This window comes from Brienomyrus brachyistius, chromosome 5, assembly GCF_023856365.1.
Source record: "Brienomyrus brachyistius isolate T26 chromosome 5, BBRACH_0.4, whole genome shotgun sequence".
NCBI lineage: Eukaryota > Metazoa > Chordata > Actinopteri > Osteoglossiformes > Mormyridae > Brienomyrus > Brienomyrus brachyistius.
The window spans coordinates 7,682,383-7,709,954 of record NC_064537.1 but is presented as its reverse complement, the minus strand read 5'-3'; the positions used below and the strand labels follow the sequence as shown (position 1 = coordinate 7,709,954).

Here is a 27,572-nt window from a genome sequence, read left to right as displayed (position 1 = left end):
TTTGAACCAACACAAAGTTTAATTGTAGTGTTTTACTAACATACATTATGGACATTCAGTGACAAAACAAATTCCTTTTTATCCAGAACAGTGAAAAAGCGATAGTGATGATCCACTGGATTGTCTGGGATCCAGTTTTCCATTAGCCCCTCCCCACGTCCCTCCACATGCAGCTTTTGGTCATAGTGACGCTCGGCAGCCGTGGGAATTCTCAGTACTGGCAGCCGCTCTCTAGAACGCTGGTTGCAAACTCCTCCAGCTGGGTGCTTGTCTCCTGGAGCGATGCGTCGCTCTGGCACTCGGCCTCCGTTGGCCAGTGCTCTACCCAAGTTCTCTTTCCCAAGACGTAGGTGAATCTGAGAGGAAACGAGGATTAGAATAAGAATTCTTCAAGACATGAGGGGGTCCCTCTATTACTGCCTCCAGTGTTCCATCTAGCCACGATGACTTTTCCCTTCTGGAGTTACAATAATACTCGTCCTATCTGTGGAAGCATAGGGCATGAAATGCGATACAGGCAAGAAAGGATGTCAGTCCTCTGCAGGGCATTTGCACACACAATCAGGCTGTACTTCACCTGAACCGCATTCCCTATCCTAGGAGGAGACCAGTTTAGGAGACCAAACTATTTCTTCTCCACTTCACCTGCTGGTGTCCCCATCCTCATGCCAAACATCCTCAGGAGGTCCCATGATCAAATAGTCTCTGCCTTCCTGGAGGTCCAGACCGTTGCGGCAACCGGCATGTGATAAGAAGACGATTTGTCCTCTTGCCTGAATTCCAGTATGTGTTCCTATAAGTATGACATCCATTTGCGTTAATTCTACGAGAGATTAAATGTGATAAAATGTAACATGACAGATGGAGTGATAGCTGAAGAACCAGAGATCAAATGGTCTCACATTCAAATCCGACGAAGGCTACATTCGCATTACAAGCCTTATTGTTAAATTCTTTGCTCAGATCAGATTTGTCCGTCTTCATGGTTCAGATCCATAATTACAAGCGACTTGTATCTAACTGTAATGTGAACGCATCTGTCCTCGAAAATGGCATGCATCCGCACATCGATACGTTTTCGCACAAGTCCCCTACATCTCCGTTAAAAAAATAACGCTAATAAAGCGTCTGCATGTAGGCGAGACAAATAAAGAAATTTATATCTGACCGTCCTCATTCATCTCGCATGGCCATGAATCGGATTCGTATCTGATCTAAGACCACATATGAAAGTGACTCAAATCCAATCTGAAAATATATGATTGCTGTGTGTCTCCTCACAGCCCTGAAAACATCAGATCTGTGTCACAATATGGCAAAAAAAAATTATCAGATTTTATTCAGCCTGGCAATGTGAACGTGGCCTAAAAGATCTGGTGTTGAGCTTCTCAGCAAGATACTCTATGAATACTAATATTATAAGAGTATAAATTTGCAAAGTTTCACAATGCATAATGATTATTATTAGTGCGATAATTATAATTACCACTATTATTAATATATGGCGGTTCTAGGCTGCAAAGATTTTGAGTTACGTATTCACACATAATCACATAATCGTAATTCATGCAGACTTTGTCTAATGAAATTTGTTACAATGGGGTTCAGTAAAAGAAGAAGAATCTCACCTTCTTTTATAACCTTTTTTATTTCAACCTCATATCTGTCATATTGGCTCCTGCTGATTTTGGAGACCCCCACTTTATACACTGTAGAGAAAGTGTCTGTGAGTTTCATGGCAGAAATCTTAATACCGAAACACAATTCATTGGGCCACTTCACCTTTAACCTTTGACCTCCAACCGTGTGACGATGCCTACCGTACTTGAGGCCATCGCAGGCTACATCATGGCGCACGAAGCTGGTGAGGGACTTATCTCGCTTCTTTGAGACGCAGCAGTCACCTGAAAAAGCGGATGACAAGAGATGTGCTTCACTGGCTCTGAGAAATGTGTCATATTTCAGTGTGAAACTGCACGGTTGTATGAATATTGATGCACTGAAAAATCACACAGAATTATATGTGATAATAGAAAGTCATACACATTCCTAACCAGACTCATAGCTATACACAGACACCATGGTACACATAGACTCACAGCCCACCCATTCTACCCATTACATGGACTCTCCCCTCATTTCCATGGGTAAAACTCTAATCCCAACAATGACAACCTTAAGCCCCACCCAGCCCTAACCTTAACCATAAGTAACTCAACAAAATATAAGACTTTGGGTGTTTTTAGGTTTTTGATTGCAGTCACAGACCTTTAGAACATTGCGTTTCTCCTTGTACATGGGGACGGGTCCCCACAACATTAAAATAACAGGTATTTATACATGACACACACACACCTTCAGTAATAGATACATGACACACACACACCTTCAGTAATAGATACATGACACACACACACCTTCAGTAATAGATACATGACACACACACACCTTCAGCACAGCGGCACGTCTCCTTGCCGCAGATCTGCTGCAGTTCAGCCTTTTCTCCCAGTGGACTGTAGAACTTCATGCATTTGTGTTCTGGGAGACAGACATCCAACAAGAGCAAAAGCACTCAGAAACAGTCCCAGGAACTTAGGTGTTTCTGCTTCGTGTCACTCTGTTAAATTATTTTTTTAAATCATAGCCCTACATATGTTACAACTCAAAATCATTTTGGCCACTAATAATAAAAGTAGTAAATAAAGAGAAGATTCAAAGGATCTGCCTTGTGCCAGTAGCCCCTGGGATAGACTCTGGAACCCCTTGCGACCCAGAACAGGATAAGTAATTAGAGAAGATGGATGGATGGATGGATGGATGGATGGGGGCGGCATGATGGTGCAGTGGTTAGCACTGTTGCCTCACACGTCTTGGACCCAGGTTCGAGTCTCCACCTGGGTCACATGTGTGTGGAGTTTGCATGTTCTCCCCATGTCGTCGTGGGGTTTCCTCCAGGTACTCCGGTTTCCCCCCCACAGCCCAAAAACATGCTGAGGCTAATTGGAGTTGCTAAATTGCCCATAGGAGTGCATGTGTGAGTGAATGGTGTGTGAATGTGCCCTGTGAAGGGCTGGCCCCCCATCCTGGGTTGTTCCCTTCCTCGTGCCCATAGCTTCCGGGATAGGCTCCGGACCCCCCGAGACCCAGTAGGGTAAGCGGTTTGGAAGATGGATGGATGGATGAGTGGGTTGATTTTAAGGATTGTCATTGTTGTGGAAAGAGCCCTTTTAGACAACCTGAAGAGGTGACTGGACAGAGTAAATGTCACATGGAGCACTCAGTGGAAGTGAAGACCCTGAGAAACATTTAATACAGATACTTACACTGTGAAAAGCAAATCCGGATATCATGGATGCTCACAACTCAAACTACAAAATGGTGGCCAGCAGAGTATTTGCATCACTGTTGGGCCCATGGCTCCAATTTCTCCAGGGAGCCGGCTCTCTGATCCTCAGTTGCATGTTACTTTGGACCATAGCGTCTGCTACAGTATATAAATAATGAAGTAAATGTGGCTGGTGGAGGTAGAAGTACAGTCTGTGTGTCCTACTCCAGGGAACAACGTCCCCCCCCCCCCCCCCGCACCGCAAACGGGCGTGTGGCTTAACACTGTTTTCACCTGGGTTGTAATATTCGTAGACTGTGACCGAAGATGGCTGGATCAGTCCCACATTGAACTTCTGGAGCAACCTGAAGGAGATGGTCTCACTTTGCGTGTTTGACACCTGTAAACAGATGCGGATTGTGAGCAAACAGAGAACTGAAGAGCATGAGCCAGCTGCTGTCCGTCACCATCTGGAAGCAAAGACGCGTGACAACTATGGTTGTCATAGTTACCTTGAAGAGGTGAATGATGAGGGATCCCCTGTCACTCAGACTGTCCACAATCTCGTAATTGTTAATGTAGCGGTCCACGGAGTTGGTCAACTGCAGGAGCACAGGAGAGCAAAGGTGAGAGTAAGTCATTAGCCTTATTCAAGGGTACAAGGGTACAATACTAATCTCATGTTAATTCATCATTAATGAATCATGATATATGTTTTATCTCAAGCAGTTACTAGATGCGTTATTATATCTTAATTCTGTAGACAATTGTCAGCTACTGAAGAAACTATTGAAGGAACAAATGAAATACTGATCTCATGTTTGTTCATCATTAATGAATCGTGATGCATCTTTTATCTCAAGTAGCGACTATTTGTTCATGATCTGCACTTCAGCGGTAACTGAGTTATTACTAAATATTTGTTTGGTGTTACCGTAAAAACATATTAAGGTTGCCTGCATGGTAAATCATTATGGACACAAATGTCTGCTGAACAAGCTAATAAAGTGAATAGCATTTTAAAAAGTAATCACAATTTTTAGGAAATTCGTGGATCTACTGTGAGAACTAGTCAAAAATAACAAGCCGCAGTTAGATATGTTTTGTCACTGATTCTTTAGAATCTAAATGGGTCACTGTTGCTCTTATTATTGGTGCGATCTCACCGTTTCAAGATCTCTGGTTTCTGGGACGAACCCAGTGGGAATGGTAATATCCAGTACAGTCATTCTGACCTCGTCCTGAGCCAGTGCTCTAACATCAGAGACGGGAGAAGACAAGAGTGAGGAGGACAACTCACTTCGCTGCAGAAAGGGTCAGAGAAGTTAATTCTGAGAAGAGACACTGAGCCACGAAGATTTACCAGTGGTCGCTATGATGCCGAGAAACAGCAAAGGAGAAGGGAAACGAACTTGTTGCCCGACGCGCTGAAGCGTGAGGACTATTTTCATATTAGCACCAAAGCAAGAAGGTAACACAGCAGAGAAGAACTTGTGTATTAAATAGTGTAAATCACAATAACAATAACATCATCCATCCTTCCATTGTCCTATGCAGGGTTGTGGGTATCTGATGCCAACCCAACATGGGGCAATTGCAGGGCACACACACACACACACACACACACACACACACACACACACATTCACACCTATGGACAATCTGTCAGCACCAATTCACTTTAACATATTTTTGGACTGTGGGGGGGAACTGGAGGAACCCCCCCCCATGCAATATTATCAGCTATATCTTTGAATAGCTCAATGCTCATTAAATGCTTAATGGTGTTTTTCCGTTGCCCTATAGAATGACTGTACTCTGTATTCCTCACCTCACACTGATGTCCAGTCTGTACGACCGCTCATTATCCGGGGAAGGCTTTCCTTGAAGGAAACACACAGAATCACAAAACTGCCTTGTTTCATTTCATTACATAGGAAAGGATGAGCTCTGCACACACAGAAATAATGAAGGAGTAACATTACATCCATATAGCTTTACACTTCTCCAAGAGATGCACACTAATAGTGTGTGAAGCAAAGCCTACCATCACGCATCTCTTCTATCGAGACCTGCAATTCAAAGTTCTTGCAGCTTTTCTTGTCCTGGTCGTCAGGCAGCTCGTTGTAGATGGTCACAATCTGGTAAAAGGGGACATAGAGACGAAGGTCATCAGTTGTCTACAATCACAATTGAGAAATATGTCGGCAGAAGGAGGAGCCCACAGGCTCTGAACTGGAAACGTACCTCAAGGATACCTTGACCTTTTCCAGAAGCTTCCACTGTAAAGTCCTGGTTTATAGTTGTCTATATGACAACAGAAAATAAGCATAGATAGATAGATAGAGAGAGAGAGAGAGATACTTTATTTATCCAGAAGGAAATTTAGGTAAAAAACATATGGAGATAAAGGACGGGCTGTCACTCTCATCGGCGCCCACAGATGAATATATCTGTCTGCACGCAGAATCACAAAACTGCCTTGTTTCATTTTATTACATAGGAAAGAATGAGCTCTGCACACAGAAATAATGAGAGCTGCCCACAGGTATATCAAAATATGAAAGCAAATGAAATATTTTCAATGGAGTAAACATACCTTTAAAATGCACAATGTATTATCAGTTGCTTTTGATATAAATATCAACAAAACAACCAACGTCGGCAAAAAAAATCAGTACCAAGGATAGAAACTATATCCAATAGTTAAAACTCCGATTAGTGTTGGAAAAATTGTACAGACTGAGACTGGTTGGGTCGCCCTAAGAGAACACGGCTTTTTCTCGTAGCTGGTTACGGTACCTTGGTGGAGCGAGCCTGGTAGGCCGTCTTGGGGGTGAAGGACCAGGTTGTGTCTCTGCGCCCATGGATTCTGAGGGCCACGTTGAGGCTCAGGTCCTGAGGAGGGGGCTTCTGGATCAGGTAGTTTGACAGACTCTGCAGGACTACCATGGTGGGCTGGCGATGCAGATAGAGAATGTGAGGGTCACCCCCCACCCGGCTCTGTGCCATATTACTCTGACCAGGCCTCAAATCCCTCCCCTAGGCTGTTCATGTTATTGAGATTTCATAGAAAACATTTAGCTACATGATCCGCTCCATTCCTGACAACCTGTGTGGAGCCATAGCCTCCTCCTTGTTTTCGTCTTTCGTTGAGCCAATGGAAGATGGGAGCCGCCCGCTCCATCTCCCCCGTTTTCACGTGGGTGAGTAATGCGTAGCCAGTGGCCTCCAGGGTGAACAGGGAGTTGTCTGAGTCTGGCCAGTGAGTCAGATCTATGGACAAGAAGTTGTAGGATCGGGAACTTGGTGGGATATTATTTTCATGATACTAAATGAAGACGAAAATGTTCTTGATCCTCTTTGGTACGGTCTTCTACCTTACTCTCAAAACTGCTGTGCACTGGGTTTGACTCGATTTGATTGGATTTGATTTGCATCCCTAATAACCAAAACTTTGTTAAAAGGTCGTTAAAGCCAACATCAAAGGAATTAACAAAAGTGTTCCGTTCGTTGAAGAGGCAAACCTGCCATCGCATTACCTGTAGAAGCAACCCTCTGCATCTGGGCTCTGAGGAAGTTTCGGTCCTCGCCCATCATGGCCAGGGCATACGCTGCAATGGCCACGGAATAAGGCCTGCTCAGCCGCGGCAACTGATTCCTCAGGTAGCTCACGGATTTCCTCATTTGGTTCTAGAAGGTCAGTGGCAGGAAGATGCACAAAACCACAACAAACAAACCAACAGTCAGCGATTTACGATCCATTAGGACACACGAGTACTAATATGTACGTCCCAAATGAACAACTGACAAGGATAAAGTCTGAGAAAAAGCACAACACCGTATCTGCCACCAACAAAGAGTGAGCCATTAGATCAAAGGCCAGCAAATTCCCGGATCGATAAGTCATCTGTGCCGATTGCTCAGTTCAAACATGACACTTCCCCCATATGTGAATGACGGTAGCCCTTTCCCTCTCGCAGGGGCAGTCACCTCTGTCGATAAGCCAGCTTCATGGCAGTCCACCACAGCCTTGGCTTCTGACATGGCTATCAGTACAAAGGCTGTCAGGGTGGCTGTGGACTCCGCCCCTTGTATACCTCCCTGGGGTCAATGCGAGAGGGTGAAACAGAGTGAGGGAGGGTGATTTACCCCTGACACGCATCCAGGGCTAAACAAAGTCTGGGTGAGTACATATTACCACTCACTGGTAAGCAAATATAAATGTACAAAGTTGGAATTTACACCTGGGATGCACCTGGATAATGGGGCCCTCTCAATTCAATTGATCCTCTCTACTGGGTCGATATTGACAATTGAATTAAACAGTTGTTCTTTAGAAAAGGATATCCAGAGGAACGAAAGATAGCAAATGAGCAATATGCCAACAAGGCCAGGAAGCCAATCAGAGACAGTGTTAGAGAGACGTGGCTTACAGTCATGGCGGCTGCATAGACCGGATTGTCTTCTTTGAAGGATCCATCCGACTGCTGCTTATGCTTCAGCAGGTACAGCAGTGGGCCGCACAGGTGCTCCTGACTGATGCTTACAATGGGGTAGGTCATGGAAAAGACCTTGACCACGTACGCTGTTATCCTAGACGGTGAAGGAAGGGGTCAGCAGTTTGTATGACTTTATTACTTTTACTGTTCAGTATAGAACATCATAAAGTACTAATTTGGTGACTGGTATTGGAGACGGTGACCATAATCTGCTCTTAGTCAGGACCAGGAGCACCATTTGCAACAAACTGGTGTTACCATGTGCTCGTTCCTTCATTCCGATATGGTGGGTATGAGTTGTCTTTCTTGGCGTATGCCAGCTGTTTCTCATAACCTTGAGGGAAGAGAGTTAATTGGTGCCATTATGCAGTCGTTTGGAGGGATCTATGAAGGTCTTTATCCTCTATAGGCAGAGCTAAATGCTAACTTTAGACATTTTTCAAACCATAAAGACGAGGAGCGGAAGTCTTGTAATTTAAAGGTATCCACACCCTGCCACTGTTTCCTAGCACCTTTGTCAGATGTGGGCTCATGAATCCCCTCACATTCAAGAACAAATTGAGGAGAAATAGCACGCGGCTGTTGCTATTTCTGTTCATTTCGGTGCCTTGCCCCCTTCACCCACACCCTCACCTTTCTTGATGTATGTGACGGCTTCGAGACGCCGCTGCACCCCCACGCTCTCCCACTGCTGTGCCCGGTCCAGATAGTGCGTGGCGATGAGGGGCAGCGTGATGCTGGCCAGGTTCTGCTCCACGCAGCCGCCCGGCATGCGCAACAGCGAGGCCAGGGAGTCGTCGCTGATAGAGTTCTCGATGGTGTCGGCGATCACGCTACCTACCACAGGCCAGAGGGTGGCATGTTAGCCAGGATGACGTGGAAACACACATGAGATCTCATACAGCTGTAGTGCAGACCCAGGGAAGCACATTCGGTAACACTTTACATTAACGGCACCTTCATAATGCTTTTATATTGCATTCATAAAACGTTCAGTGCACCTTCATAATGTATTCATTAAGCATTCATAAAACATTCATAAGCATCATATATGTATACCTTAACAGCTGTAATATACATTAATAACAAACATTATATAATAATAACAAACATTATAATTGTACACTGAACAAAAATATAAACGCAACACTTTTGTTTTTGCTCCCATTTTTTATGAGATGGACTTAAAGATCTACAATTCATTCCAGATACACAATATTACCATTTCTCTCAAACATTTCTCACAAATCAGTCTAAATGTGTGATAGTGAGCACTTCTGCTTTGCTGAGATAATCCATCCCACCTCACAGGTGTGCCACATCAAGATGCTGATCTGACATCATGGGTAGTGCACAGGTGTACCTTATACTGCCCACAATAAAAGGCCACCCTGGAATGTGCAGTTTTGTCTCACAGCAAAATGCCACAGATGCCACAAGCATTGAGGGAGCGTGCAATTGGCATGCGGACAGCAGGAATGTCAACCAGATCTGTTGCTCGTGCATTGAATGTTCATTTCTCAACCATAAGCCGTCTCCAAAGGCGTTTCAGAGAATATGGCAGTACATCCAACCGGCCTCACAACCGCAGACCACGTGTAACCACACCAGCCCAGGACCTCCACATCCAGCAGGTTCACCTCCAAGATCGTCTGAGACCAGCCACTCAGACAGATAATGCACGGCCCCATGTTGCAAGGATCTGTACACAGTTCTTGGAAGCTGAAAATGTCCCAGTTCTTGCATGGCCAGCATACTCACCGGACATGTCACCCGTTGAGCATGTTTGGGATGTGCTTGACCGGCGTATACGACAGCGTGTACCAGTTCCCACTAATATCCAACAACTTCGCACAGCCATTGAAGAGGAGTGGACCAACATTCCACAGGCCACAATTGACAATCTGATAAACTCTATGCGAAGAAGATGTGTTGCATTGCATGAGGCAAATGGTGGTCACACCAGATACTGACCGGTTCTGAGTCCCCAGACCCCCAATAAAGCAAAAAACTGCACATTCCAGGGTGGCCTTTTATTGTGGGCAGTATAAGGTACACCTGTGCACTACCCATGATGTCAGATCAGCATCTTGATGTGGCACACCTGTGAGGTGGGATGGATTATCTCAGCAAAGCAGAAGTGCTCACTATCACACATTTAGACTGATTTGTGAGAAATGTTTGAGAGAAATGGTAATATTGTGTATCTGGAATGAATTGTAGATCTTTAAGTCCATCTCATGAAAAATGGGAGCAGAAACAAGAGTGTTGCGTTTATATTTTTGTTCAGTATATAATCATGTAATGTTTATTATTAATGTATATTAGAGCTGTTAAGGGATGTTATGATGTGAAGGTGTACTTGCATGCTACCTTTGAATGTTCTATGAATGCATTATGAAGGTGCACTAAATTTTCTATGTATGCGTAATTAATGCATTATGAAGGTGCACTGAATAGTCTATGAATGCGTAATGAATGCATTATGAAGGTGCACTGAATATTCTATGAATGCATAATGACTGCATTATGAAGGTGCACTGAATATTCTATGAATGCGTAATGAATGCATTATGAAGGTGCACTGAATATTCTATGAATGCGTAATGACTGCATTATGAAGGTGCACTGAATATTCTATGAATGCGTAATGAATGCATTATGAAGGTGCACTGAATATTCTATGAATGCGTAATGACTGCATTATGAAGGTGTACTTAATGTAAAGTATTACCGCACGTTCTTTTATTCTAGTACCCAGAATATGCTCATCCATCCCTTATTTATAGCCATGGTAAGCCTACGTCCTATACCAGCAATCACAGATCACAAGGCAGGGAGCACATTGGATAGGATGCCGGTCTAAAGCTGGACATATACTCACTTCCGCAGTCAGACAATATGGGATATTCAGAGTTATGCATCCACCTGGCTGCATGTATTTGGACAGCAGAAAGAAACTAGAGGACCTGGAGAAATACCTCTGTAGATGTGGGATTCAAACCCCCAATCCTGGAGATGTGAGGCCAGGCACAAGGCCACCACAATAGGCTCTATTTAATTTCCATGTGACTTGAGAAACTTTCTACACCAGTAACTCAGTGTTCTAAACAATTTTTGAAAAATTAAGGTGCAAAAAAAGTCAAATCATTCCATGAATCTTGATGAAATGCTCACCTCGGACATTGATGTATGTCTCTGGGATTGATCTGGGCACCACAGAATCCAACTTCATGTTGGAAATCTTTACCAGTTGTTTCCCATCTGCAAATATTTCCACGGTGTCCAGATGCATAGCGAAATAGTTAAGGGTGGAGAACCACAACACTACACAGATCTGTGATCATCTCTTATCATCACTGAATCTTCAAAATGTTTCCTAAAATACTTGCACCGATCATACTGCCGAGTAAATTCTTACCTACCACTCTCTTCATTCATTAAAAATGTATAAAGTCAAATATTCTTAAAATAACCATTGAATACTCACCCTTGTCGCCTTTGAGTGATGGGTTTAAGACAAAACTTTGAACTTTGGTCCTCTGCACTCCCTCCAACTAAGAGATAAAAACAGACATGTGCCTTGGAGGTGATATGCGGACAATGAACCCAACTGGTTGCATGGAATGTAAAGAACAAGCCATGACTTTATTGACAAGCTAAGAATGAAGGATTCAGTAGGATAAAAAGTCGAGAGATCAAATGAGATGATCGGCCCGGCTGAACTGGGCGACTCACCACAACACGCAGTCGCTTCCTCACGCCGTCGTGTCCGGTGAAACTGCGACCGAGGACCTTGACCTCGAGCTCCAGCTGTCCGGCCTTCAGCGGTATGATGGTGTAAGGGATGGCCCTCGAGGACTGGGCACGGAGACTCACCTCCTGCCGGTGATCCTCAGTGAAGGCCACGCTGCAGATATCTGTCGTCTTGTACAGGATCACGATAACCTGAAGCAGAAAGGCAGACGGTGAGGCCCGGCACAAGATCTCTGCGAGGCTGACGTTTAAAGAATGGTCATCTGAGTTATGAGGCAAGGGCTCGTTTATGGTAAAATCTCTAAAAAATATGTGATGAAATTACATAAAGGAAAGGAAATTAAATCAGGGGTGATTCTAACATTTTTTAAGGTGGGGGGCATAAGAGGGGTCATTTTTCATACAGAGGTGCCAAAGGGGAAGGAGGTACTCAAGGGACCAATCAGCTTTTAGATGGAGCCATAAGGCCCCACCCCTGTATGTTCCCCTGAAATAAAATTATGTCAAAATATGATTGTGATTAGTCAGTTATCTGTCTGACTCTCATCGTGTAAAGCATTATACGCCACACCTGGGCTACATTACAGGCCCCCTTTTGATCCTGACCAAGATAGGGGCTTAGAGGATCGACAGATGGATTGATGTCTACAGTACTTTTACTAAAGAAATTCTCAAGAACACGGGCAGCACATTGGTAGCAATCGAAAATATTCCGCACTAGGTGCTTTTCCTATTTGAAATTGAAATTTATAATGATTAGGAGCAGTGCATTCCACATAGAATTAAGAGATTTTATGCAATGGGAACAAATTCCAGTAGACTGTAGGAGACATGGAGAAGGTCACAGGTGCATGCATTGGGCCGTAAGCTTGCCTCCATGTCTTGGTTGTTGTAATTGTGGATGACCGCTTTGACCTCCACTTGTTCATTTCTGGCTACAGAATACGGCAGCCGCAGGTCCACAAAGAAGTCCTTCCTGGCCACGACATTATAGGGTTCTGCTACACAAAACCCTGGAGACAAAGTCAATATACACTGAACACTGATGTTCTGTAAGCCTACGCCTTGAATATAACAGAAAATACATCAGTATCAAGCCTCCGCGCAGATTTGTTTAAAGATTGATCTGTAGCATCTGTAGTAATGCAATTGTACACGTGACGTTAATCCATGGAGTCTCTTCCTTGCCAAATAGGGGAATGGCTACCTTTGGTGGGAGAAGCCCCAATGGCAAGAATGCCCCACTTCGTGATGGAGTCAGGAAGCGCTGACATCACAGTATGCGACGCTAGTCTGAGGACAGGAAATACATGTGAGCAGGGGAAACCCCTCTCTGCAGCAAGCATCTGGCTAAGCCACTTATTGCTTGCAACGTCTTTACTGCTTATCCAATTTGAAGTAGTCGGCTTAGATTGAGAGCATCTAACTGTACACATTCAGGAAAAGCATAAAGCTTACAAAAATAAGGCTCTTGGGACATGAACCAGAAGCAATAATAGGTTAAAACCATGAGCCTTGACATATGTGCAGCTCCCAAGGAGACCAGTCTCAAATTCAATCATACAATTTATGTTAGGGTTTCTAACGGTCATTTCTTGGTCTCGTGATGCTATTCAATATAGAAAAAAGAAGTGGAACAATTAATACTGGTCATATCCGGCCATTATAGCCAAGAGCAGCAATTTCAGCATCACAGGATTATTCCCTTGGAATAATAACATAATAATAATAACAATAACAAAGTTCTTCCCTTGGCCTCAGAAACTCGTGGTTACTGGGATGCTAAGCGGCTTCATACCCATCTCCACGGCCCCTTGTCGGACTATTAGGCAGAGTGATTTCATTCCACAGCCAGGTCTCAAAGAACTTTGAGCGGACATAAACATTGCGCTCTTCAATCACATCAGCTTCTTCCTCTTCCTCGTCTTCTTCATTTTGTTTAGTAACATCATCGGGCCTAGATTGTACTGTCATGACAAAACCCCCATAGATAATCAAATGGGACGAGGCACCATTAAGACAACAGTTCATTTGTTCGTACCGCTTATACAATATATTGGCTGTGTCCTAAATCAGGGGCTGCATTATTGAAGGACGCAATCTGTGAAGGAGTAGCCTTTGTATGCTGCATTCTTCGAAGATCGAACAGGAAGCACTGCTAAATGGGACAATCTTGTCTACATTGTGACGCATTCGGTTTTCGAATTCACCCTTAGAAGACTGCAGCCCCTGAAAGCAGACACAGCCGAAGACATCAAATGACCCCAATCATTGAAAATAGATATTTATTTTGTTGGTCTAATCACCTGAAGGCGTGGATTGCAGCATAAATTTTCTAGCCATTGTTCTGACCCGACTCTGCAAAAAGGGAACATGGTGGCTCATATCAAAAGCAGTGGCAGCTTCAGCCGTGGTGGGCCTGCTGGTGTGGCTGACCAGTTCCTCTCCCCGGTACTGCGAGCAGCAGTGCAGGAAGGCCTTGATGCACTCGACCCCCTCTGTCACGTAACGAGATCGCCGGGCACAGGAGTAGTCCATGGGGATCTCGCGCATGCCATCCTGACAGCACCTCCGCAGAGTGTGGTCTTTATACAGGTCCTCTGGCACAATAGAATGTAAACATTGGGAAAGTGAGTGCTAGGGCACGTGCTGCAGTGTACCAGCATGGGAAAATGCACCGTAGCGCTAATAGCTGACACCTATTTACCGCTAAAGGTAGGGTTTCCCAATCCGATCCTCAGGGATGCAAAAATGTGGGTTTTGGGAAACAGTGTCTAAAGGTAAACACCGTAGTAGTTGTGCAAAAGTGTTTCTCAAATATGAGGAAAGTGCTCATCAGTTTCGCTCTTGGGAATGATGAGCTTGCCCTCCTTTGGCAATGTATCAAAATAGTGAAAAGTATCCCTGTCCCGCACTCTTTACTGTGCGTACAACCGTTTGACTACACTTCATCAAAGGAGCAATATGTTGCTCTGGAACAGACCCTAATCCTGAGAGCTGTATGCACTTCCTCTCTGTCTCCCTTTTATTAATGCTGCATAATTTTTTAACACCAAAACATTTTCTGCCTCCTCTTCATTGTGCAGATACTTTACACAGACGGCACTGGTGACCTACGTGCATGAGGTTATTACAATATCCGTAACCCTCTCGCCATTTAGTGTGGCATGATTTTCTAACACCAAATATTTTCCGCTGTTTTCTGTGTAGTTCCTTATAAAATTTCACGCTACCTTCTATGAAACTGGACCAATGACTAAATTTTCTTTTATAGAATGTGAAGTTCACTTGTTCGAAAGGTTACACAAATAAGAGTATTGGGCTATGACACTGAACAGAGGCAGTTATTGTCTTTGCACTGGTCCTATCACGGAGGTATCGTCAATCACTCACCAAGAGAAGACTTGTTCTGTAGCATCCGCACAGAACGCCTCCTTCTGGAAGATCTGGCACATTTAATGCCTACAGGTGAACGGTGGGACAAAAGAATTAAAGCTTATGTCCAGTTAAGTTTGGGCAGTATCTAATTCTTTATATCACCATACAGTCCATATATACTGCAGTTTTTCGTATTTTTACATTTTCAAAAGCAACACTCATGGTATTTTAAATGATAAAATCTGCAGAGCAACTTTTATCGTTGATTGTGAAATACCGCGGTATACCATAATACTGTCCAAGCCTGTGTCCAACCTTCCATCTTGCCTGACTGTTTATCCAGTACAAGGTGGTGGTTAGCCTGAGACAAATAATGAGTTATATGTAATATAAATTCATAAGATTCTGTTGTAACAAGGTATTGTGTTTTCATTACACAGGGTAGAGAGTGGAGATTCTTTTAGAAACACCACAGGCAGCATTGGGCATAGAGAAGTCTACAGTTCTGATTTTGTCAGCAGCCAGTTCTGAGAAATGGGTCAAGGAGACAGCTTGACTGAACAGTATGTCAGCCCTGTGGTACATGATCAAATACTGGTAAAATATGGAGACGGGAGCTAAAACACCTAAGGCTAGACAGCTCTGAACTTCTGCAGAAGCCTGCAGGATAACCCATGAGCCCCGGATCACATTATCCCGGTCCGTCCTTGGGGGCCCTGTTAACCTGAAGATGTGGGAGGGTCCTTTTCAGACCCTCCACCATTTCCATAACCTTCAGTACGAGGTTAACTTGGAAGCTCAGGAAATGCAGAACCCAAAGCAGGAGACACTCAGAACAGGAAGCCAGGCCATCGCAGGGCATGCACTGACACACAATGGGCAATTTACAGACGCTGATTAGTCTCACTGCATGTCTTTGGGCTGCAGGATGATACCAGAGTGTCAGTGGATCTTCACACAAGCAGAGCAGTGACAGGATGTGAACAAGCAGCCTTGGAGGTGTCAGGCAACCGTGCTACCCATTAAACCAGGGTTTCCCAATTCAGTCCTTGGGGAGCCCCCAGACAGTCCATGTTTTTGCTCCCTCCCATATCCTGGGAGCAAAAATATGAACTGTCTGGAAGGGAGCAAAAATGCTAACCTTCTGGGGGTCCCAGAGGAATGAGCTGGGAAACACTGCACCACACCATAAAATCATTGATATATACTTAGCAACTATAGAATACAGATCAGCATAGCAAATATAATTGACCGTCAAATACAGCCGTGGAAAAAATTAAGTGACCACTCTATATTCTTAAACAAATCTGCATTTTTAAATCGTTGTTTAATTGTGGTTCTGCTGGCAGAAGGCTACACTTAGTGGCAGGATGTTTTCAGGTTGAAAATTTCCAAAACAGTAGCACACAAGCATAAATTAAAGTAGGAGACACTGGGAATGACCAGAAACCAGCCAGGTAAAGTGAGGAAGAAACATTCTAATGCCAGAGATGACCATTAACTCATCTGACAGTTTCTCATGAATCGAAGGACGACATCAAGTAAACTTCAAAATGAATGGGAAACATTAAGTGCAGGTGTGAAGTGCAGTGAAGACAGTTCATATCAGGCTCATAGAAGCAGGACTGAAGTCCCATACAGCAAGGAAGAAGCCCTTCATTAATGAGAAACAGGGAAGAGCCAAGCTGCAGTTTGCAGAAAAATATATATTATTCACAGACACACAGCCATAAATTGAGAAATGAGTGAAACAAAAACAAAAATCGTTCTGTGGTCTCTTCATTTTTTCCATGGCTGTATATACATCAACATCTCATGCACCTTCCGTATATTTAATGGATAATGTTCCTCCATGTCTTGGTTAGGTGATCGCATTCAGATTCAGAACACAAGCTTCTTCAAGGGCATAAGTGAACTCAGAGTCAAGCCACTTCCTCATCACAGGTCCTCCCTAGATGCCTGGCCCATAGTTTCACTGCCAGTCATTTCATGGCCAGCTAAGATCTCTACCCAGCACCCAAGGACATGAGAGATTCATACCTTTAGAACAGAACACACAGACATTGATGTCACATGATGTTGATGTGATGTCACATGATGTTAATGCGTGTGTCATCTGCTGACTTCTATCTGACTATTACCCACAGTGCCTCCAAACTACAGAAATACCCAACTCTGGAAAATCCATTCCTGTTCCAGACGCACCAGCCCTACAGTAAATAGCATGTTTTTCGACACAGGAAATGTACCCTCAATCGTTTATCTTATGGAAAGCAAACAGCGAGGGAATTGATCCAAATTCCCACAAACACAACCTCTGAACCATTACAACATGTAGAGAATAAAGTTTAGACAGACTAAGGGTAAAAAAAAACAAGAAGGAGATGAAGACGAAGGTGATTATGATGAGGATGATACCTTGTCTTGTGTCTGTGACCCTCACGTTGTTGGAGTGGAACATCAGACCAGCATCGCTGAACACCCCCTGGCTATCCTGACCTCCGCCCTGGGTGCAGCCGATATCACCTCGCTCCACCACGTTCCAGATCTGGGGGAACATAGGGGGACAACATGTGGCGCAAGACAAGACCGAAGCTGTGGATCTGCTAGCAGGATTAGCTTTGAGGGAAGAGTACTGTGAGCAAGGAGAAGTGTGGGCTGCAGAGATTCCAGAAGAAAAACACTACTGAGATAGACAGACATCACAACTAAGCCACTGTATCCATCTATATCCTACACCATCATGACTATCGATGTTTAGATGTTGCCCATTGCATTTTGCCCAAACCCAGCCTGCAAGAGAATAATGTCTTTCAAGAGATTAAGGCATAAATCACTTTCTTGTTTTATAGATGCAGTTGTTATTGCTCCTTAATCATAATCATAACATGTGGTTTAAAGTCAGGTGTGAAAAGAACAGTTATGGTCAATCTTGATCAGTCACGGACAGTCATGGTCAGTCACAAACAGTTATGGTCAGTCACAGTCAGTCATGGACAGTCATGGTCAGTCACAAACAGTCATGGTCAGTCACAGTCAGTCATGGAAAGTCATGGTCAATCACGGACAGTCATGGTCAGTCACGGTCAGTAATGGAAAGTCATGAACACTTCTATTCACATAAAAACGGTTTCTTGCCCACAGGCTTCCACTGGACTCCAAGGGTAGCACCCTCACCTTGCTCTGGCTCAGCCTGTTCTGGTTGTTGAGCAAAAACACTGCGTTGTCCACTGCCAGCAGGCTCACGCTGGTTCCGGGGTCACCTCTGATCTCGAATTTAAAGGACTTCCCAGGTTGGTAAATAGGTTCGTTGCCTCCCTCTGCCTCACTGATTTTTAGCTGAGGCCGATAATAAAAAGTAAAGGCATATTAGGATGTAGATGTTCATACCCTGAGCATCTATTCTTTCATTCTTCATCAAACCTCTGGTCAACCAGCAAATCCTAAATCCAGCAGTGATATATATTATCATCGGTACTCTTAGAGGTTCCTTTTGCTCATCATCCGATCCACCACTGCAAATCGGCACCTGTGCAGACACAGAGCTCACCGTGCCCACGCATCTGTCCGCGACGTCCACCCACACTGAGTCTGCCACCACCTCTGACATGCCCACCCACGGGAGGATGTAGAAGGCCACGAAGCGGAAGGACGGCATCATCTCTGGGGTGACAACCAGAGGGACCATGGTGAGATGCTGGCCTCCCATGGGCATGCGGTCCGCGACAATGATCTTGCCCTTGTTTAACACCTAAGAGCAGATCAAGCACAGATGAGGAGAGGATAACTGAATCATCTACAGCAGTTTTTCACAATTTTTCCCACTGTCCAAAAACATATAGCCAACTGATTTATTCCCTCTGAATTGCCCTTTGCTGCCTGTGTGTGTGTGCATGGGCCCTGCACTAGACTGGTATCCCAGCCATTACACACCCCACCTGGTGCCCTTCGCTTCACTATGATCCTATACTGGATAAGTGGTTATGGCAGATAGTTGAATGAACGTTTCTACATCTGGAAAACTCCTAAACTGAATCATACATGACAGCTTCAGTTTTTTTCATATAGAATAAGAACCAAGAGAGTTTAATGACACAAGAAGTCAAGTATATGTATCGCTGGAGCCGGGAGCCGAGTGTCGAGTGGGATGAGTAGAGTAGAGTAGGCGGGGCGATATCGAGTAGGCGGGGCAATATCGAGCAGGAGGGGCAATGTTAAGTAGGATGGGTTTATCATGAGGGGCGAGAGGGTTTATAACGAGGTTTAGGGTATCAGATAACAGGCCCCTCATTATAAACCCCTCTCACATTGCCCCTCCTACTCGACATTGCCCCTCCCACTCAACATTCAGCTCCTGGCTGCAGTGACATGCCTCTAACAAGAAATAACTGTTCAACAAAGTGGCAGGAAATTAATGTTAGTGTTCTCCCAGAAGTGGTAATGTTAAAGCCACTGCCAGGATCGCAACTCACCAGGTAAGTGAAGTGTTTGATGAGGTCTTTGTGTGATTCAATGGAATTCTTCAAGTGGACCCCTATATTGAGGAAGGCTCCCACAGACACTTGTCGAGCTCCACCGGAGATGTACAGGTAGTTTTGGTTCATGGTGTTAAATGGGGTGTAAGGCCATACCACCAGCTGGTGCTTGGCTTGGTGTTCTGCCTTCAGATAACTCTCCGTCGTCTTAACCTACAGGACAGGCCAAAGCGGGCAGTAGAAGAGATAAGAATAAATTGATGAAGAAAATGACAAAATCCATGTGTCTTTTCAAAGGACGACCAAGCGGCAAAGGCTTTAGCTAATGGTGACACAGCTGCTTAAGGCAATGCTAACATCATTTCTTTGTTCAAGGGCAAAGCAAAGCTCACAGTTATGGTCTGAGGCTGAGGGTCAGGGGGCATGTTGAGAGACACCTCGCTGACCCCTCGGTGAGAGGTGATGGTCACGGTGTCGGAATTCAAGGTCAGCTTGAATGGGACATTTGGAGCCGGCGAGCCATCGTGATGGGTCACTTGAACCTGGACAGATTTGGTGGAGGGGTGGTGAGGCACGGCTAAGGAACCATAGATAACCAAGCTTTTCTTTATAGCAACTTGGTCCAGGAAACAGATGTGGAAGTAATTGATTGATGGTGTTTAAATATTACCCTACAATAAACTTCAAATTAAAGAAAAACATTATTATTGGCCAGGACTTATAATAAAGCAGGCTTCAAGCAAGGTAATTTAATTTGATATTTATCTGTATAATGAGTGCTGGTGACAATGATGATGATGATGAACAGAAGCAGACAGGTTGTTGTGAATAGTGTAGCATTACCATGAGATCAAACGGCAAACCAGGCTTAAAGTACTTAGAAGTATCTTTGAAGGAAATCTGATAAGGAGACTCCACAATCTTGATGCCTGACCTCTCTGCTTCCACAAGGTCACTTCCTGGTACGGACAGGCAAAGCGAGCATGAGGGTCATGTTTAGGTCTCCCCTTCCTCGGTTCAATCTCAGGGGCAGGTGGGGGACCTCACCGGTAGATGTCAGGACAGAGGCCTTGACGTAAATTGGGCAGCCCACCAGCTCTTTGATGTTCGGAAACGTTTTCTGTATGTCGGACATCTTCAAAATGGCTGTGCCCTTTTCCAGCTGCGAAAAGCTCAGCGGGTATGAAAGCCACATGTAATTCAAATGCAGGCTGAACACAATGGTTTACCAGGTGAAATGAAGACAAAAGTTTTCCTCAAACAGCATGAATCAATTTTAATTAACTCTTCACCACCCAGGACTCCCGGATCTCATCCATTCTACTCACGTTCTCAATGAGCTTCAACGAATGAGGGAACCTTCTCTTTTCCTTGTTTACCTCAACACCAAAGACCACATAAGCGGTCCCTTTGACTGGCTCGCCGTAGAGATAGCTGAAGCGAAACACAAGACCAATGGATTTCAGGGAATCTTGACTTTTTCATGGCTCAACATCCCACAAATTACCTTGCCGTGACCTCCACTTCCAGCTCACTGTCATCCACACGGAAATAAGGCTTATTCGGTGTCAAGGTGACATTGAATGCAGGAAGCACTGAAAAAAAAAAACAAAACAGATTACTTGTAGAAGTGAGAGTGTAATAACCAAAGGAGTTGCTCACACCTGGTATTGACGTGCATCCTGGGTAATCCGATCACTAGCGGACAGCGCTAAATACGTCAACATGCATCTCGACCGACTGTTAATCAGATCTCACTTTCCTGCAGTTTATTTAAATAAACACGTAAATCACTTCACAATCTGCCGAGCATTAAAAGAAGAAGAAGACATAAAGGGCATTGGCACGTTCCAGAATAAACAAACCGTCAAGGAAATTTGTAACAAATGCCATAATACTTAAAATGGAATAAATATATTTATAAGTTACTAAATTTATATTTCAATCCTTAATGCATTATTTTTTAATAATTCCACAACAGGTATTATATTTCATAACGTTTATATTTCACGTATAATCTTTAAACTGTATTTCTTAAATGATTCAAATTATATTTCATACTACGTTTCATATTGCAGGCATGAATTTCTATGCTTTCTTCCGCGTCAACACGATACAAATGTGCATATTAAAAAGGTCTTACGGTACTTAGGTTGTAACTTTTCTATTCAAGAGCAAACGGGTTCAGTCTGTAAAGTATCATGTTAGTTGCCGCATGACAGTAACTCGGCTTTCAATCATAACCAATGAAGCTCAAAATTTGTGAAAATTCCAATGAAGTGGTTCATTGTTTTGTCTGATATGTTATTACCAGGTGTGAACAGGGCCAATAATCCAATTTTATGACAATATAGATCAGTGTGTCAGGGCAAAAAAATGAGAATGCCAGACATATTTTCACCCTCAGCCCTGTCCAGAACATTCAGAACTATTCTAATGAAGTACCACTGACTAGCTATTATTCCCAGCCTTGATTACCCAGCATGGTTAACGCCACCTAAAAAGAACACTCACCATATTTTTTCACTTCAAATTCTGAGCTGAACTGGTTTTGAGGTCTGCTGTCGAACTTTGCAAGAATCTTCCAAACCCCCTCACTACGCAAAAACAAGCAAAGAAAGTTATTCAAAAAAAGTCATCCATCCACTTTCTGTACCCCCTTGTCCTGTGCAGGGTTTTGGGAGAGCAGAACCTATCCTGAAACTACAGACCCAAAGCAGCCCCCGTTTGGAGTGCCAACTACAGGGCGCACACACATACACACACACACACACACACACACACACACACACACACACACCATTTACACCTATGGTCAGTTTGATAACTCCAGTTCACTTTAGCGTGTTTTGAGATTGTCGGGAAAAACCAGAGATATCCAGAGTATTCAGAGAAAACTCCATGACAATATGGGGAGAACATGCCAACCCAAGCTGGAGATTTGCACCCTGGTCCTGGAGGTATGATGCAACAGGGCTATCCACTGCACCACCACACTGCCCCATTACCAAAATATATTTAACTAAAAACACTTTTTTTTCCAGCCTTACATCTGCAATCACACATAGTAAAGGAGATAATTGCCTATTCGACTTACCTGACAATGTCTGGTAATCGATAATTCTCAGAAAAGATTCCGTTTATGGCTATTGACCGTGACACTCCGTGGATCACTAACCCATGTGGATTCTAAGACACGAAAGGAAACCATCACCTGTAAGGCACTAATAATTAATCTAGCTTCATACATGCATTTAAATTTAATATTTCTGCAAGTCACACTGTAGTAAATTATTTGCAATCGGTGTAGATCTCTCACTATGATAGTCTGTAAAAGGTGTGTCCTACCTGGATCTCAATGGTTACCGAGCTGTTGACGGCTTTAAAGTCGGGATTCGCCACATAAGCCCTGTAATTCACTTTGCAAACCGGACAAAAAAAAAACAACACTCTAACTGAAAGTCCCCTTTTAAAGAAGTCACAAGTATGATGTACGTAACACAATAAGGAGGAACTTTTAAGCCAGGATCCCAAGCCGAGATGATTCTTGAGCTAAGATACTCAACTCATTCTACTGTAGTATAATAAACAAAATCTTAAAATACTTCAAATAATGTCAAGTTGTTTTTAAGCCCTCAGTGACAAAATATATTTACATAATAAAAAAATATATTTCCCTGTTACCAGCTATAAGGATTTCATTTAAAATGTCATAATTGTCACGGGAGACAAGGCAGCGATCGCGAGCAGAGCGGCGATCGTGCGGAAGGAGCAGGCAGGCAAGCGGGATACGGGGAAAACGGGGTTTTAATCAGGATAAGCGGATCAGGGAACACTGGACGGCAACAGACATCAGGAAACATCAATGACAGACACGGGTTAGTACAAATCAGGAACTTAAATACATTAAACAAGGCAGCAGGAAACAAGACACGACTGGGCACGATCAGGAAATCACACGTGAGTAATTAGGGGGCGTGGCACACACGAGGAGCGGACGGAGCGGGCGTCACAATAATAAATGTAATATTTGTTTTTTTTTTCCTAGGTGTTTAAATGTAGATGAAAATCTCTAAGCAACTTACGAATGTCTCCAGGATTGAAGACAGGCTTGTCTGTCTGGATGAAGATGTATCCAGAATGGAAGGAGACCATGAGGACCTTCTCAGCCACATGGGAGCCAAAGTTCACCGTCAGGTACACATAGCTGTTGGATTTGGCCTCGCTTGAGAAGCTTTTGGATGGAAGCTGGCAGTTATGATAGGTGTCAGTACAGTCTGGTGTTACAGATGTCGTGATATTTCCACGGTTATATGTTATTTGATCACAATGTAGCTTTGGAGAGATGAGTTAGTGTGCTTAACCAGTGTTCCCCAATCCAGTTCCACGGCTGTGGAACTGGATTGGGGAACACTGGTTAAGCACACTAACTCATTTTTGCTCCCTCCCAGCTTCTGTGGACTCTTTGGATCCCTGGAGAACTAGATTGGGAAACACTGTGCTTAACTAAAGACAAACGAATGCTGGTCAGACCTGTATAGTCTTGAGTGCTTTGTAATCATTGTCCTTCCCCAGGTGCACTGTGTCATGCAGTAGTTGGATTATCCGTTCTGGGAAGTCTTCAACTGTTATGGTCACCGTCAAGGAGTCTGACGCGCCATTCACCTCCAGGTAGATGTTCTCGTCGCTGTCCGTCCTGAGGAGGTTGGGAGCCAGCAGCACAAACCTAAACAGCAGAGGTGAGGTTAAGGAGGAAATAAGTCCGAAATACAGACAAGAAGAGCAATGCGTGTTTCACGGCATCATCTCTTTCTTGGCAGATGCTGAAATCCACAGTGACTTTCATATTTCTTACTAAGGTGAGCATTTGCTTAAACACCTCAGCACACATCCAGTTCCTTTACAGGAGCTTCCACATGAAGCCTTTGCTCAGCTGCGTAACTATGCCCAGCCAGCTGTCTTCTCTTGCCTGGGTCTCCCCCTTTCTGACAGACATATTCTAGCGCTCCATATTGATGGTTTGTAAAAGTAACAATGAAACACATCTCTACCTGGGTGGGGGGTTCTGGTCCAACACTGGAAGAGAATGCTCCCTGTAAGACAACACAAGCCATTTGCTGCTGGATAAAGTGCAGGTATGACCTTACGGCTCAAAGCACCAGGGAGCTTTTGGGTTTGTTACGTCTTAACATGAGTGACTCTAATAGCTCCTTGATCTTTAGAGATAGTGAGATAATGTTACTTCTGGTCAAATCAATTTCATTGTCATTTTGTTAATATTTGCAGAATCATACAAAATATTAAAAATAATACTAAATGATTCAACTTCTGTTATGAGTTACGCTTATCCGATCCTTTTATGCAAAGCAACTTACGGTAGAGGGAGGGGTTATAATTTACACACACACCGCAGGATTTGAACCCATGATCTTTGTATTTTAGCACAACACTGTACTTGAAACAGGTTTCCTGGAGGAAAGCTATGCGAATATACTAACCATGTTCTCTGTCGCCCTAACAACAGTTTGCGGAACAGACGTCTGAAAAGCAGAAAGACAGTCACATGTCACAGCAGCATGGAATCCCCAGACCTAGACCTGACCAATGTACATGAGTGCATCTATTCAGAAAGACGGTGCCCTTAAACTCAGTGTCAGGTATGACATGCATCAGATTTATAATCAAAAATCCCGTTTTCACTGCTCCAGATCGAACATTTTTTTGCAGAAATCAAAAAAACGATTGAGCAAGACATTGAAGAACGTGAATGTCAGCAGCATTTGTGGTGGTGAAGAGACCCGTACCGTTGATTTGGAAGAAATCGCGTGCTGAAACGAAAACAAGATTCACCTATCACATTGTATCCTCCTGAAAACACCAAACTACGTTTCTCCTGAGTTAGAACAACCACGTTCACAAATTGTTTGCTCTGTATTATTAAAATTTAAATTACAGCTCATAAGCAGAAACCTCATACCAGGAGAATATCATACCATACAAATGACTGTGGAAGGCAACCATCTTACCTCTCTTGAGAAACAAACTGGGATTGGAGGACGCAAAATGAGGAGATGAGGCAGAGGGTCTGGAGGTAGACCGAAGCCATGACAAGGCAAACTGAGACCAGCAAGCCTTGGGCAGTGAGGTGTCAGCGAGGCCCAGGTTAATAGATAACCGCTGTGAGCTTTACACAAACACACAGAGGCTCTGAGCTGACTATGGATTTCCCAGAATTCTCTCTGGCAGCCTGTCCTCACTGATCCACACTACAGGCTATACCAGCTGAGCTAAAACAATGAGTTCCATCCAGGACTGATTTTATGGGGGGTGGGGGAGGGGTATTGGGCCCCCCTAAAAGATTCATGGCCCAAGCCACAGCCCAGGATGACCCTTACATAGTACCAGTCTTGGTTTTACCAGATGATGTCAAAATTTCACTGTTACAAAGAGAAGTTTCAGCTGGCCTGGATTTTGCTTTTATCTCTTCCGACTGCTGTGTGTAGAGGCTTTATTGACCAGAGTCATGGGTCCTTGGCTCATGAGTCAATAAACGGTGGAGGATCCTTAGCTTGGATTTGATCAGTCGGCATTAATAGTGACTCTCGAAAGGGGGTGGCCGTCAATATGAGACGCGCATCATCTCACACGAGCGTACTCGCAAACGGGAAGCTGTTCACACTCACCATCCATCCATCTTCCCACTGCTAACCCAGTATGGAGTTATGATGTGAAACCCTTTTCAAGTTGGCAAATGTCAGCCATGTTAGGCACTTTTAACAATGTTAACTGTAGGAAGCACAAGACATTTTAGGAGACTTATAAGGCTGGTAATGTAATGTAGAGGCACGCTATTGGTACGCCACAAAGCTCGAACATGAACAATACTAAAACTCCACAAGGGTAGAGTAACTTGTAAAAAAACATCCAATTCCAAATTCCATGGAGCGTATCAATAACTTCACAGGTTTGCGGGCTGTAGTCATGTCTCCTTGCCCTATCTTCTGAAAACCTTGTGTTTTATCTTATATATGATCAGTGCTCATGGTTTGCATGTGTAGCTACAATACGGGCTTCCCAGAATGCAGTCTGATTTTACACTCCTCCCTCAGGGTCAGCTCTCTGGGTAAGCAATGCCTGACTGGAGTTTGATCTGGCTATATCTGGCTTCATGAGGCCTTCTCTGTATGAGAGGTTCAGTCAGGAGGGCATTCCTCTCTTTGTCCAAACAAGGCCACCCCCCTCCCCCCAGGGACCGGCTTCCTCGATTGCGGTATAAGGAGTTTAGGCTCCTCACTAATAGCACAGGAGGCTCAGGAATGAGACTCAGAATGAACAAAGGTGGAAGATAAGCCCTGTGAGTTAGACAAGCCAGCCGTAAGGTCCTATCTACAGCAATGTCATTTCATCCATCCATCCATCCATCCATCCATCCATCCGTCTGCTTCCCGCTTAGCCTGGTGAGAGTTATCGAGATACTGTCATTTCAGCTCCAGGAAAAAAGATACATCCTAAACCCACAGAACAAACATTAAAAAGATTAACTAATTATTAATCTAATCATTTCGCATTATATTTTATTGATTCCTTCCCAAAATGACCCCGAGCACTACATATGTACATATACAAACACAGCACACTTAGGTAGGACTATTAGGGGAAAATCCGAGGAAGTCCAAGGTGAGCTGGCTGCCTAGCTGTCCCAGGAACGCTGGCCACACAAGTCTGATTAGATGTCCAAATATCAGCTGTATGTAGACTGACTTCAAAGTCAGCTTTCTTGGTTGTTCAGTTAATTCGATTAAGAGCTTAAGGACTATTTAAGGGATTAAACAAAATCCAGCTCGGAGGTGGGGGCCTGAGGCCCAGGTGAGGTGTGTAATGAGCTCCTCAAGGCATACGGGCAAGCTTCAGCTGCTGCTCTTTGAGTTATAAACGTTCCTCGAAAGATCCACTAGAGGGAAACCAAACTGATTTCCAACCACCTTCAAACCTCTGGTCCTGGTCGAAGCCCAGATGGCACCCTAGGGCAGTATTTCCCAACTCAGTCCTTGGGGAACCTCGAACGGTCCACGTTTTTGCTTCCTCTCAGCTCCCAGCGCACCTCTACCAGGCATTCGGGTGTTCTTGATTGGCTGG

General features: G+C 44.0%; 1 protein-coding gene across 2 annotated transcripts; it reads right to left on the bottom strand.

Moving 5' to 3' along the window:
• LOC125743100 (complement C3-like) lies at window positions 1-25,598 on the bottom strand. 2 transcript variants are annotated; one of them, XM_049015774.1, is made up of 44 exons: window positions 25,463-25,597; window positions 25,241-25,264; window positions 24,935-24,976; window positions 24,488-24,529; window positions 23,970-24,162; window positions 23,522-23,684; window positions 22,785-22,855; window positions 22,534-22,625; window positions 21,951-22,033; window positions 20,944-21,031; window positions 20,765-20,870; window positions 20,484-20,598; window positions 20,280-20,395; window positions 19,829-19,978; window positions 19,434-19,649; window positions 18,512-18,712; window positions 18,139-18,300; window positions 17,380-17,509; window positions 14,977-15,045; window positions 13,890-14,183; window positions 13,382-13,550; window positions 12,791-12,876; window positions 12,457-12,596; window positions 11,566-11,775; window positions 11,318-11,384; window positions 11,005-11,091; window positions 8,461-8,664; window positions 8,086-8,161; window positions 7,762-7,921; window positions 7,319-7,429; window positions 6,868-7,018; window positions 6,438-6,601; window positions 6,128-6,283; window positions 5,573-5,632; window positions 5,373-5,466; window positions 5,157-5,208; window positions 4,492-4,579; window positions 3,838-3,927; window positions 3,620-3,725; window positions 2,449-2,538; window positions 1,821-1,904; window positions 1,629-1,709; window positions 646-793; window positions 1-356 (listed from the first exon to the last, which is right to left on the bottom strand). In XM_049015774.1, exons 1-44 carry the CDS (start codon window positions 25,540-25,542, stop codon window positions 212-214), a joined length of 5,256 nt encoding a protein of 1,751 aa, XP_048871731.1. In that variant the 5' UTR covers window positions 25,543-25,597; the 3' UTR covers window positions 1-211. The 2 variants fall into 2 exon arrangements, with proteins under 2 accessions (XP_048871731.1, XP_048871730.1); XM_049015773.1 differs by having other exon boundaries at window positions 1,629-1,904; window positions 25,463-25,598.
• Between the last annotated feature and the right edge of the window lie 1,974 nt (window positions 25,599-27,572).